Source organism: Podarcis gaigeae, assembly GCF_964106915.1.
Source record: "Podarcis gaigeae genome assembly, chromosome: 2".
Classification (NCBI taxonomy): domain Eukaryota; kingdom Metazoa; phylum Chordata; class Lepidosauria; order Squamata; family Lacertidae; genus Podarcis; species Podarcis gaigeae.
The window spans coordinates 71,069,753-71,084,386 of NC_139679.1; the positions used below are offsets into that span (position 1 = coordinate 71,069,753).

A 14,634-nucleotide genomic window follows, 5' to 3' on the forward strand; every position below is an offset into this window, starting at 1 on the left:
CAGTAGGGCCGTGCAATGAGTGGGAAAGCATCACCTGTTGGATCTCTGCCTGCTACTCCACTTTTAAATAGCACAGGGACCCTGCCCAGGAAAAAAAGGCGAAAACCCTATATGGAGAGTACGCGCGCGATGACAACAAAGAACTTAGGGCTGTGCAGAAGTGGAATCGTTTCTTTTGTGACTTGGCTTGGCCATCATAGCGCTGCGGCAGCTGCATGCAATCTCCCTGCCGGAGGTGGGCTGCAGCAGCTTAGCAAGCAAAATAACAGCGGCAATTGCTCCGTGCCCAAAAGGGTCCCGACCCCCGAACGGCCCGTTTGCTGCGCCGGCCCCCCGTCTCTCCACCCGCAGCACCTTTTGGCTCCTAATATAGGGCTCTAATTAAATTACAGAAGACCCGGGGAGGTTCGGGTTACAGGCACCCACCTCGCCCGCTCATTGGCTGTCGGCGGAGCAGCGACGGTGCCTCGGGCGCTCATTGGTCCGCTCGCGAGACGGGGGCGGGGCTCGGCCCGAACCAAACGGGCCGCTCTGCCCGCTCAGGACTGAGCTGGGGAGAAAGTCGGAGTCTCGCCCAGACAGCGATAAACTTTCCTCGCTGGCGCGCGGGTCTCTCGCTGGAGTCCCTCGGACAGCAGCCGCCCCCTTCCGCTGGCAGGCATCTGAGCGCCCCGGCTCTGGCATGCACAGCGCCCGCCTCGACGCCTTCGTGAGCCACCTCCGCGCAGAAGTGGTAAGTGCAGGGAGGTGCCTGTAGCAGGGGGAGATCGAGGTGGGCTGGGGGGGGGGGGAGAAGCCGGGGGACGCGCCGTCGGGGGGCTCCGGGTGCCGAGAGAAAGCAGCCTGGGCGAGGAGCGGTGCCTTTGATCGCGCCTTCCTTGCGCCTGCCGTTCCCCCGGGGAGAAAGCCTTCTGCACGAAAAGCGCCGGCGCAGCAAGACGGGGCTTGCGGCTTCGGCGCCTGTGTGCAGTGTGCGGGTTGCGTCCCGCCCTGGCTGGCTGAGGGAGCTGTCAGCGCCGCGTTGCCTCTTTCTTCGGCCCGACGTTGCTGTTCCGTCCTCCGCTCTGGCTAATGAGGTGGCGGGTCACCCTATCCTGGCGCCGATGCCACTGCAAGGCTGTCCCTGGAGGTGACCTCCTTGGCCTCAGAGACCTGATCTCGCTGCGGAGGAGTCGGCATCCCGGCGGCCCTGCCGCTAAGACTACCATCCCGGGCGCGTCTACATGGGAGTAAGTCCCGTGGAACTCGTCGTGCGCTCTTCTTACTAGGGGACGCGGCATGTTGGAAGTCCATCCCGTGCAGGGTGACTTGGGTGCCAACCCCGGGGAAATCGGTGGGGTATGTTTCAGAGTGACGATCAAGCTACACAACGGACGCCTAGAAATCCGTGCCCGCTAATCCCAGAAGGGGAGAGTCTGGTAATTTTAATAGTGAATGAAATGGGTTCTGCGCGCGTTTGTGCGGTGCTTCGTACGTTCCTGCCAATCAGAATAGATTCTGGGGTTGAGGAACCCGGGTGATCACTGGTTCAGCTTGCAACAGATCTCGCGGGGTGAAGATGAGCCTTGCGCGCTGAAGAGCGAGGCGGGAGGCAGCGTCAGACAAGGAGGATCCCTGCCCTGGCCTTTCTATATGGGGGAAAACATGTGGAGGAAGATATAGAATCAGCTCTGAAACTAGAAATTTGCAAATCCCCTATGTATGCAGGAGCCTGCTTATGGACAAAGGAAAGGCTTGCTTTCGAAGTTTCTCATTTGAACAGCCCAGCTCACTTTCACGCTGTTACTTGTGGTGGACAGAGGGAATAGGACTCTCCCTGTTGGGCATCCTGCGGTCTTCTAGAAACAAGTCCATCCATGGGGCTTACCCTCTAGTGCTCGGTCTGGGTACTGCAGACTGTAAACAGTCCCTAGAGAAGATTCTGCCACTCTAGAGAACTTGGATGGTTTATGGATGTGTCTTGTGTGTCTGGAAGGAGAGGGCTTAGGCTTTCTATATGCACCCTTATTTCTGTGTAAGAAATGGCTGCATGTAGTCTACATGTGAAGTCTCGTGCTTATGCCAGATTAGAATAGTTTCTGAGATTCCCCTGATATTCTGATGATGCGAGTTTACTAGAGTCAGCTCCAGAACTGAAGGGGCCTTTGAGTAAATCTCCTCTCATGGATCTCTTCATGCATTGGTGAGTTTATCCTGGAAGCAGTGAGCATCTGCTGGCTGCCATTTTAAATTGCTCGCAATGGTCCCAATGCAGAGGTTTCAGGGCATTGTGGGAAGTTAAAATGATGGCCTAAGACCCTCAGGGGGCCTAGCTCAGGAATCAGCACTGGTGGGCCTTGCTGGAGTCCTGGCAGCTGGCTAATGGTACCATGTCCCAACTGCACCATGATTCTGCCCGGCTACCTCTAGTGTTCCACACCCTCTTTGTTCTCATCCCAGTAGGAAATGCTGAGCTTGACCATTGAAGGGCAATGTTAGGTTGGTTTTCTTCCCCCAAATCAGGGTGTTCCTAGACTGTGGCATCTCCTTCACAATCCTGAAAGAAACACAGCCAGACAAATAGAGTTCTGTATCATATTTGAATAGGAATCGCAGTTTTCCAAGGTGACACACACCTGAGTATGCCAAAACACAGAGGATCCATGTGGACCATCCAAATTGTTCTGCATAACAATATAAGAGAGGGGAAGTTCTCATACAGGAAGTGATATAATGATGGAAGGAGTTTTGAGCTGCTTAGCTATTGAATTCTCCTCTGAGTCAGAACCAGAAGGCCAGCAGATGTCAGCTCTCTTCAGACTTTCTCTGACAGAGTTCAGTAAACACATGAGGGGGGGACATGGCAGGCTTTCTCCCTCCCCATTGTCCTGTCAATCGATTGCTCTCCACAAGTTGGAGGGTGATCATCTGACAACGGGAACTTCCTGTCACCATCCCCATACATTTTAGAACCCTGGAAGATCAGGGTGGGGAACCCACAGTATGTACGAGGGTGAAGCTGGTGTGTGTCCCCTCCCCAGTGTATTTACTGAACTCTGAATGAGGCTGTTGTGAAAGATGCAAGTCTCTAGAAAGCTTAATGCAGTCTCTGTTTCATATTTATATCAGGGAGGGGCACTTTGACAGACACTATGAATGCCGTCCTTATAAGGGGCATGGCAGCTCCCTTGCAAAAGCCATACTGTGAGGCTTGCAGCAGCATTACAGTGGTACCTCGAGTTAAGTACTTAATTCGTTCCGCAGGTCCATTCTTAACCTGAAACTGTTCTTAACCTGAAGCACCACTTTAGCTAATGGGGCCTCCTGCTGCTGCTGCACCGTTGGAGCATGATTTCTGTTCTCATCCTGAAGCAAAGTACTTAACCTGAGGTAATATTTCTGGGTTAGCGGAGCCTGTAACCTGAAGCGTATGTAACCTGAAGCATATGTAACCCGAGGTACCACTGTATTTTGTTTTGAAAATCAGGCCACTATAGATATGTGTGATAGCTCCTGCAGTGCCCGCCCCCCATGTTCCTTTTTGGTTGAAGCTTGTAGGTCATGGACATTACCCCAGCATGCATCGTTGAAAGGCATTCTCTGTATTTTGTGATGAAGGGAGGTTGTATGTGTAATGGAAATTTGTTTTGCTGTATTGTATTGGCAGTTGGAATCCTTATGTGCACTGCCCTGGAATCCATGTTTGGATGAAGGTATGGTTTAGGAATTTCCTAAATAAATAAAAGCTTTTTTCCCTGTAGTGTAGCATTGGCTGTTTTGCTTCTGGGCCCAACCCTGGTTTTGACGGTTAAAGGCGCTGCCTATAACGGTTTGAAGTTTTATGGTTAAAGTTTAACCTTTCGAGATGTACACATCCAGAGACCCATAAGGTTGATGTTGCTGGACTACAACTCCCATCACCCCTGAGAATTGCTGGCTGGGGCTGATGGAGTTTGCAGTCTTAACAACATCTGGAATGCCACAGATTCCCTATACTGTACCCCTTTCCTTCATTCAGGACTGCTGTATGCCATTTAAGAGTGGGACAACAAGCTCTGGGCTTGTAGATAATAACTGCAACAGCTAAGAGCAGGACCTTCATGATGATTGCTCATAATCTTTGGAACCCACTGCCAAAAGATGTTATGTAGTCTACGTATTTTGTGGAAATTCAGGGGAAGGTGTCAAGACTGCCTTTTAAGATGAATGCAGCTGATAGCAAACTGACAGAACTACAGTGGTACCTTGGTTTTCAAACTTAATCCATTCCGGGAGTCCGTTTGACTCCTGAAACCGTTCGAAAACTGAACTATTTGTTCAGCAACTAAGCCATTTGAGAACCAAGGTACCACTGTATAATAATAAAATCACATCAACAAAAACCAAGCATCAGGTCTTAAATCATTCAAGCTTCTGCTGAAAAACAGAACAAGAGTGCCTTAAACGTATTGAAAATAGATAAATAAATGTGAGGACTGAAATGGCTAATGCTGAACTTGGAAATCCGACACCTTTCGGCTGCCAGAGGGAAGCAACGTTTTGCAGGAATCTTGTTTTTTAAACTTGACTTCAAGGCATTTGCAAACAGCTGATTGCTCAGAGATGGTCTAGCGGCAACAGACCTAGTGGAGCCGACCTGTATGGAGCCATTAGTCTCCCATTTGGATGTGCTAAGCTTGTGGATCAATTTCTTGAGTTCTTCTCTGGCATCTGGAGGCCTTGCCTGGGAAATTGTCTGTGCTGACTGGCAGTACATAAGAGGCTCCAGGGCTTCGCAGTCATGAATGTTCAAGAGGCCACCTGGCTCTTTCTTCCCCTTACTCCTTCCCAAACTTGTCCAGCCAGGCAATGTGACATTAACATAGGAAGCTGCCTTACACCAAATTACGTAACTGGTCCATCCAGCAGCTTCAGCAGTATATTTCCCAGCCCTACCAGGAAATGCCAGGGATTGAAACTGAAAAATCAGATGCTCTGCCACTGAATTATGGCCCTTCCCCATAGCTGGCCATGGATGTTGGTCTTGGGAAGGCATCAAGCACCCATGTGCTGTCCTGTTTTTTCCTTCATCCCCAATTAATTATTCTGACTGGTCCAGAAGAGGTAGAAGTTAAGTGGTTGCTAGGCAACTGGAATGCATGCTTCCACAATTGCTTCCTGGCCAGAGATGCAATGGCGGTGGTTCAGGTAAAAGGAGGAGGCATGGCAGGAAGAGAGAGGAGACACAAAGCACAGGGTGGGTCAAAGAGTTGGTCCTCTCAAGAATTGCAACTTATGGGCCTGATCCACAGGTTAGAGGGAAAACATACTGCTTGGGAAGGGGCATAGCTTGTTGGTAGAGCATCCGCTTTGCATGCAGAAGGTAGGACTGGAAATGTCTCTTATCCGAAACCTTGATGTTGCCAGTCAGTGAAGACAATACTGAGCTATGTAGACCAAGGACCTGACTTGGTATAAATGACTTGATATAAATCTGACTTAGTATAAATCTGGCTTGTTGGCAGCATGATCTTTTAGCCAGATCCCAAGACAGGATTTCAAATCTTGGGGGAGCATACTGAGTCATAGCCTATGCGCATGTGTGATACTGACTCAGAAGAATTCCCTCTTTGCAGCTGCTCCTGAGCACTGAAACAACCGTTGTTTCCTAACCTGTGTGGTGTTCAGATAGGGGGTTGTCCTCTCATAAAATCCCATCAACGGCTGACTAACCGTCGCTGTGTAAATAGAGTTTATCTGATGCGGTGCCTAAGAAAGGAGTTTGTGTTTTTCCTTGACAGGAAGTGTTATGCATAGGAGTTGGGGGAGGAAAGAGATGATCTATGGGCATTTCCCCCCCCCTTCTTTTTTTATGGCTCACATGATTAGCCTTGCAATTGCGACTGGAGCCTAACCCAAAACAGACTGTCTTGATGGGTTCCAGGTTTTCAGCCCAGCCGCTGGGGGACTATTGCAAGCTGTGTCACCATCGGACTGACTAAATCAGTTGTCCACTACTTTGCCTGGAGGGGCCATGGGGACTCCTTACGGCACTGCTGTTTGCTGAACCATGGAGACTTTAGAAAACGACAGGAAGTGGGCCTGGAGGAACAGAGCGGAAGAAGAAATAAGATACCAGGACTCTGGTGGCCTTAGCATTTGAACATTTACCTCTGCTCATTTCAACTGTTAGGGATAACCAGGGTTCATTTGCGGGCTTGTGAGAAATCTGCCTTTATATGAATCTCTTTCTGCAGTGATTTCTCTCCAACACACACAGGGACCCTGTAGTAACTTCTGACCATCTCTTTCATGCTGACCCACATTTTCCTTAGCCCCTGGGAGGGGTCGGTCACTATTCAATATGCTTGCCTGTTAGAGACTGAGCATATGCACCCCTTGCTTTCCTATGGATTTTTTTTTACAAGTGAACACAGGAAACTGCCTTATACTGAATGAGATCACTTGTCCATCTAGCTCAGCATTGTCTACACTAACTGGCAGTGACTCTCCAGGGATCTCCCCCAGTCCTATCTGGAGATGCCAGGGACTGAACCTGGGATCTTCTGCTAGCAAAGTAGATGCTCCACTCCTGAGCTATGGTCCTTCCTGAAAAGATGGTTTGCATCATTCTGGCTTGCTTGGATGTCCTGCCCTTCTCCTGTGCAACAGGGGGGGAAAAGAGAGACCCCCAGGTGGTTCTGGGTGAAAGGAGTGCAGGATTGTAATGCTTGTTATAGCTCCCAACTGAACTTCACACCCTTGTTTAAACTGTTGCAAATTAATACCTGCCCCCATTCCAGGCCCAGCTGATTACTCCTCACATTTCTGTGGCCTCCTCTCCTGGCTTTTCCCTCCTCTTGCCTGGCTGGGGGGGACGGGGACTGCTTGTGCAATACCTGGAGACTTCAACACACCCTCTGTGTGTCATCTTCTGCCGGGTAGGGCGGCTCACTCGCTGCAACAAGCTGCTGCTTGCACAGCCGGGGATGGGCTTGGAACGTGCAGGAGCTGCCGAAAAGCTCTGCCTCGGGGCTGGGGGCCTGCCGAGACGAGACGGGGCAAGGGCTTGCGCGTGCGGCTCCAGCTCCCAATTCCACACCTAGGCTAAGTCAGATCTGTGCCCCTCACACATCAAGGTAAAAACTGCAAGGAGGCTCGTGGCATTCGGCAGGCCTTGGAAACGCTGGCACATGCTGGGCTCGAGAGAGAGAGAGGCTTGGGCTCCTGGGCTGGGTAAGCCGAGTGCAACAGAGGGCTGCTTGTGGGACACAAGTACGCAGTGCTAATAATGTTACCGGGGAGCCAGAGAATAGATGTGTGGAGGCCGAGGACAGTCACTGGCATTAATTCAAGCAAATGATCTGATTTTTGCCTGAGGAGGCCTGGGTCATGTGGGGTCAGGAGCTCATTTCTCTGCAGTCAGTGATCCTCCAGTTTTCTGCCTTTTGCATTATTTGGACTCATGATCCACACAGGGCTTTCTCTCTGGGAATGTAGCCTGTAGGATTAAATCTACTTGGGCTAATAGTACAACCCTATACAAGTATACTCTGAAGTAGGCCACAGTGGGCATGTAGCAGTCTGTTTGAAGTATGTTTGAAGGCTCCAATCTGAATGCAATTTTGTGTTGTGCCATTTCCCCACAATGTTATGGGCAGTAGATCGTCTATTATGTTGTGCTGGTGGCAGTGGTAGGAAGATGACCATGTGTGTGTCTTCTCCCTCACAGCTGTGCATGAAGGAGTCGAGCGAGGTGCTGCGGGGCCAGATGCAGTGCATGATGCGGACCCTCCACGACCTGAAGAGGGTGCACGACCGAGACATCCGACTGGACCCCCAGGAGATGAGGCCGCTCTCCGCCATGCCTTCCCCAAAGCAGTGTACCAGCCCACGGGTATCCGCCATTTCGGAAGCAGACTCTGCCTGTTGCCTGGAGACGGCCGTAGAGGAAGAGGTTGCCTTCTCTCCTCCGAGCAGCGAGCGGAGCTTGGAATTTGATTCGGGCTATTCTGAAGTGTCTGGGAGCAGCTGGCGGGATGAGGAAGGGCCCCCACCCCTGCGAGCCAGCAAGCTTTCCTCGGGGGGCTTTCTGCGCCGCCGGGCACCCGCCAGGAGGCCTAGGCCCAAATCTGCTTCAGATGCCTGCTTGGAGCGGTGGCGGGATGTCGAGCCCACAGACGCAGGGGACTGGACCGTGTCCCTTTTGTCACAGAGCCGCAACCGGCAGCCATTAGTGCTGGGGGACAATTGCTTTGCTGACCTGGTTGAGAACTGGATGGACTTGCCTGAGGAGAGTGGGGAACGGGGGCGGCTGCAGCGCTGGCTGGCTAAGCCCCATGGCTTCCTGCTCAACCTCTCTGGCAATGTACGCCGCAGGCTGGCTGGCATCTCGCGCACGGAGCGGGCCAAACAGGACCCTGATGGCACCAAGCGTTTTTCTTGCCCTGCAGGTCTGGGAGGGCGACCTCCATTACCCTACTTCCACCAGTCCTACGCCAACATCAGTGAGCTTTCCACAGACTGTAGCAGCTTTGCTGCCCTCATGAACTGCCGGAGCCGGCAGCCGATCATTTGCAATGATGTGATTGGCTACATCTAGCCTTGCCTCTCTTTTTTTAATGCTCTTTTTCTTAATGGAACAGATTTATATTTTTTACAGTTGTCTGTAAATAAATGTCTTTTTTCTACATTAAATCTGTCTGGTGTGTGTGCATGTAAATGGTATTGCTTGATCCAAACTACATTTTAGCTGTTCCCGGAGTCAACCCCAAGTAAGTCAACACATCCAGTCTTGTCTGTAGCGGAAGCATCATTTAAAATGCCAATGTAATAACATGAGTAAATATAAGAAGGCAAGGAACAATGAACTTTCAGCCCAAAGTATTTCCCCAGAAATTGAGAATACCGGTATGTCATGTTTTGATTCCTTGACATGGGTTGGCCTATCTTAAACTACAGACCTCAAATCAGTCTGGCAAATATCAGTATAGTACCTTTCGATTGTTGGAGAACATGAAGTTTGAAATACAGGATAGTCTGTCAATGCAATTGCAACTCTTGAGGGATTTGATGTAGAGAATGTGCCAACTTGAAACTGGAAGGAGTAGAAGCTACACTCCTAAGATAGTTAATTTAGGTTGATAAAATGGTGCAGAATGTTTTGTGCTAGATTTCAGTACAATTGTTGAAAAGCAGCCAGGAGGAGAACCAGTCTATGCTTCCATCAAGGGAGATTTCAAAAGGGCCAAGACAGGAGCTGTAAATGATGTCAAGAATCACTTGCTTTCCGGCATACACCTGCGATTATAGTGGGTACCATTTGTAGAGCAGGCCGCTAGCTAGTTCTGGTGCCCAAATAAAAATGGTGAAAGGAATAATCATAGCATGGCAATTAGTGCTCACATAAAAATAGGGACTTCATTAGTTGCAGTTATGAAAGAGCAGAATAACAAACTACAACAAATCCAACCAGTTATTCCAAACCAATGTTTGCTGAAGCTTTCAAATTTACCATGTGTCCATACTCAAATGATATTCAAAAATACCTAGAACTAATGGACAAATGTGTTCGCTTTATCATTAAACATAATTGATGGAGCTAAGAACAGATAACAGTATGCAAAAATACTGTTGAACCACAGTAACACCTAACAGTGTTGATTAATCCCATCAGCAACATCAAATACCTGTGAAGAATAGCTAACAAGGACTACTGAAGACTAATTGCATGTCAGAGCCTTTCTTATGTTTCCAGGTTACATGAAAGCTGCAAGATCCAGTTGTTCCTACCCATCCCTTAAAATAATAGTGGGAATGAGTCAGAAAGCACACGATAACACAAATTACAGGATGTCTATCTGGGTAAATATTCCTGGCACAAAATATCAAGGACAAGGATGAAATATGTCAAAATTAAGAAGCATGGAGAAGTTGTGATAGCATAAACATACAGGAGAATCTGCCTTAAAAACACACACACACCCCTGCATATAAGAATTGCTTTGCTGGATCAGACAAGATGCTTCCTTCATCAAGCATTTTGTTACTGACAGAAAATGACCAGATGCCCCGCGAAACCTACAAACAAGTATGGCTATGATGGCTATTCTTCCCATTATCTTCACTGCTTGGTCCATCACTGCGATGCTGCGGGTCCATTTCAACAGCTTTCCCCGATCTGATACCAGCAACATCTGGAGGGTACCAGCTTCCCCATCCACTCCAATCCCTAAAAACTAAACAAAAAACCCCACTATAAGCCACAGGACACCGCCAGAATGATTTTCATTGCTTAATTATGCAAATCAAGGGAATTTGGATGTTATGCATATTTCATCAGTGTCCTTAATTTGCATGATTCTGCATGCAATTGGTTTGATAGAGTTAGGAATTGTTTAACAGAGATTTGAGTAGTCAAACTAAAGCTACTGAAGTTAAGTGGTCCTGTCCCCTGACAAAGGAACACCCAGCAATGAAATATTGTTGATAGCTGCCCACAGGCTTCTCAGTCTCATCTCTGCAATCACGAGGACTAGAAAGATATCATTTAAAACAGATTAACAATGCAAGCCCATGCATGCCTACTCAGGAGTAAGTGTATTTAGCGAGGGTAGCCAACATGGTGTGCTCCAGGATGCTGCCGGACTCCCAACTCCCATCATCCCTGGCCATGCTGGTTGGGAGCAAATGTCATCTGGGCATTGGGCGAAGAAACACTTCCTTTTGCATTTCCTGAATCTTCTGAAGTTCACCTTCATTGGATGGCCCTGATTTCTAGTATTATGATTTGAGAGGGGGACTATCCCCGTTCTCCACACCATGCATCTCTTTCACATCTCCCCCTTGCTCACATAAAAAAAACCACCCACCTAAATGTTGTGGGCAACTTTTCCTTGTAGGGGAGTTTCTCTACCACCTCGATCATTTGGGTTGCCTCTTCCTGAACCTTCTATCTTCACAATATCCTTTTTGAGTTGAGGCAGCCAGAACCCAGTGTTCCAAGTGTGGCTGCCCCACAGAGCCTTATGATGGTAGCAATTTTGTGTTTCAGACGCTTAATTGACTAAATCCAAATATATTTGTGCACATGTACCTATCCAGTCCCATGGACTGCAAGAAGATCAAACCTATCCACTCTCAAGGAAATCAGCCCTGAGTGCTCACTGGAAGGACAGATTGTGAAGCTGAGGCTCCAATACTTTGGCCACCTCATGAGGAGAGAAAACTCCCTGGAAAAGACCCTGATGCTGGGAAAGATGGAGGGCACAAGGAGAAAGGAACAACAGAGGACGAGTTGGTTGGACAGTGTTCTTGAAGCTACCAGCATGAGTTTGACCAAACTGCGGGAGGCAGTGGAAGACAGAAGTGCCTTCTGTCTTCTGGCGTGCTCTGGTCCATGGGGTCACGAAGAGTCGGACACGACTAAACAACAACAACCACCTATCCAGAGAGGTGTTCTTTTTTTAATTGCTTCTTTGCTCTCTTTGGTCATTTGGATGGGCGTCATGAAATAAGAACGTGTAGGCCACAGCGACAGGGCCGGAAACTGTGGGAGGACACATCACAAAAGAAACCCAACAAGCCTTAGCATGTACGCTCAGGGTACAGAAATAGCACTGCATTGTTCTCCTAGTATGATACATCCCTGGTGATAAGAAAAGCTCATGCTTTTGAGACTCCATTTGTCTGTAGACCCCAGTATCTGGTTGCTGAATGCAGCCTCTTCTCTTTGAACAGCACCTCTTTTTCACCAACATGCGACTGAGGGATAAGTGGTAAACCCCATTCTTTGTCAGTAGCATTGTCCCTCTTAGCACACTTATGTGAATGAGCCCTAAAACAATCCGTTTATGAGCCATCACCCTGCTCATTTTGCTCGGGAAGTTGCATCACAAGCCAGCGAGAGAGCTCCAAAAACAAACCTTTTTCTAGTCATTACACGCCTCTCCCTTGAATCAGTAGATCTAAAGGATTACAAGAAAACACTGTCTAGTCTGACCTTCAGTGCAACACAAGCCAAGGGGATTTTTCTTCTGTTATTTACAATAGCCAAATGCAGGCTATTGGGTGTAATATATCACTATTTCCTCCCCCTTCATCGAAGCTATAGGGCTTTATAGTCAGGATCTGACCCCTGCACCCATGGAAAAACCAACCTCACACCTTTGTTAGGCTTTTCCCTCAATTGTTAATCACCTACCCTGTTAAAAATAGCACCTTTTCAAAATAGCATACTTGATCAGATTTATTTCCCAGGTCTTATCTTCTGCCTTTATCTTTTGCATATTTGCACAGATTGCAGATGCTTCACGTCTCTCACTTTTAGGGGGGACTTCCAGGAGCCATCCCTTACTACTGCCTTCCCCAAGCTGGTGCCCACTATGATGGGACTATGATAGTGCTGGCTAGGGTGGAGGGGAACTACATTCCAGAACATCTGAAGGGTACCAGCCTAGGGAAATCTGCCTTACTGGAGTTCCTCAAATGTCTTCCTTACGTTGTGAACAGTGGAACCATACAGCCAGCTGAACAATACCCAAGGGTGAGAAAATACAGTATGTTTCTCCAGTGTGGTGTCCAGTTAATACTACTGACGACTGCATTTTCCCTTTTCATGTGAATATGAGCTTAGCATTCAAAAGCTATTTACTGTGGCATATTTTTGTATTTCTGCATGCTTACACAGACACACATTGCAGACACTGTTACAGAAGAGTACTTTCTGAGGTATGAGCTCATAATGGAAAGTAAAAGGGAAATGTGATCTTCCACCATGTTTATACATACAGTATGTATGTATACATTATGCTGGGTCAGGATGTTGTTTCATCTGACCTGATGTTTCTCATGCTGGTCGGCAGTGACTTTCTCAGAGGGGAGTCTTTCCCAGTGTGTGAGGCTTAGATTGCAAGAGCTACTCAGCGGCGAACACTTATTCACACAGCAGCACATTTTATTTTATTTTTATTTTTAAATCTGTATACCTCGCTTCTTCTGTAGATCTCGGGGCATGTAGTTAAACTAGGGAATTCATTACTATGAGATGCAGTGATGCCCCAAAATTTATGGAAGCCTGTTGCCAAATATGTGATTTATATTTCAAACTTTCCCATTAATAAATAATTTAAGCTGCTTTAAAGAATGGCAGAAGGATATTTCTAGATTTTTATGGCAGGGGAAGAAACCAAGAATTAAATATAATATATTGATTGACACTAGGGAAAGAGGAAGCTTCTCACTGCCAGATTTGCGTTTATATTATGAAGCAGCTTGTTTGTGCTGGTTACAAGATTGGATAAAGTTGGAGAATACTCAACTGCTAGACTTGGAGGGGTACGGTGTTAAATGTGGTTGGCATGCATGTCTATGGTAGAGTAAAGCTAGAATACATAAGAATTTTATGAATCATGTAATTAGGGAAAATATTTATCAAGTCTGGGGAAAAAATAAGAATCTGCTAGAAATGAAAACACTTTTATGGCTTTCACCCATTGAAGCAATTGCACTGAAAAATTGAATACAGAAAAAGGATGGGCAACATATAGAGAACTAGTGGACTTTACAGACACAAGTGTAAGCCTGAAGAAGACGAAAGAAGTCAGTAACTGGATGACAGACTGGTTGCAATACCGTCAATTGAATGAAATATTTAAAGTTGATAAACAATGTGGTTTTTATAGAAGAGATGTCAGAATTTGAGAAACAGCTGCTAGATAATAATGAGAAGTAAATTTCTAAAATGTGTAAGTTACTATTAGAATGGGAGAGAAAGCACAAAATGGTGAAAACGACAATGATCAATTGGGCTAAAGATGTGGGCCACAATATAGATTTAGATTTGTGGGAAAAGCTGTGGAAAACAGGATTAAAATTCACAGCCTGCTATGCTCTTAAGGAAAATTATTGGAAAATGATTTACAGATGGTACCTGACACCAAATAAATTAGAGAAAATGTATAAGTCAGAATCAGGTAAATGTTGGAACTGTAAAGCTATGGATGGAACCTTATATCATATGTGGTGGACCTGTAGAGTAGTTAGAATATTGGGAAATAATATACCATATTTATTCAAATCTAATGCCCACCTTTTTTTGGCCAAATTACGTTGCAAAAATTAAGGTGTGCATTAGATTTGATGGCACATTTACATTCACCAGCAAATACTTTTTTGGTTTCAAGGTTCTGAAAATTGAGGTGCACATTAGATTCGATGACACATCAGACTTGAGTAAATACGGTATAATGAATTGAAAAAAATATTTCGGAAGCCCTTCCCAAAGAGGCCAGAGGCCTTCCTGGTGGAATAATAAAGTCTCTGAGGTACCAAGTGAACAAATAAATTTGTTTATGTATGCCACTACAGCAGCAAGAATCCTATATGCACAAAGATGGAGAGAGGAGATAGTCTTTACAAAGGAGGAGTGGCAGATGAAATTAATACAATACGCAGAATTAGCAAGCTTAACCAGCAAAATTAGAGGGCACAAAGAGAAAAGTTTTAAAGAGGGATGGAAGGCATTTGTAGACCACCTAAAAAACATTGTAAAAATGTTAGAACTTGAGTCAGTTTGGAGTAAGCTCAGGAGTTATAGTTTATAATGAGAAGAATTTGAATGTTTAAATAGTTAGAAAAAATAGATTATGCAGCAGGAATGGGAAACTTTAGGGAGTC

The 14,634-nt window shown here is 46.8% G+C and overlaps 1 protein-coding gene across 5 annotated transcripts; it reads left to right on the top strand.

The window, feature by feature from the left end:
- The first annotated feature begins 501 nt into the window (after positions 1 to 501).
- INKA1 (inka box actin regulator 1) lies at positions 502 to 8,655 on the top strand. Of its 5 annotated transcripts, none has more exons than XM_083726419.1 (2): positions 502 to 733; positions 7,691 to 8,655. In XM_083726419.1, the coding sequence occupies exons 1-2, from the start codon at positions 683 to 685 to the stop codon at positions 8,558 to 8,560; spliced, it is 921 nt and encodes a 306-aa protein (XP_083582545.1). In that variant the 5' UTR covers positions 502 to 682; the 3' UTR covers positions 8,561 to 8,655. The 5 variants fall into 5 exon arrangements, with proteins under 5 accessions (XP_083582545.1, XP_083582541.1, XP_083582544.1 ...); XM_083726415.1 differs by lacking the exon at positions 502 to 733 and adding an exon at positions 840 to 1,229; XM_083726418.1 differs by lacking the exon at positions 502 to 733 and adding an exon at positions 1,292 to 1,312.
- Positions 8,656 to 14,634: the final 5,979 nt, after the last annotated feature.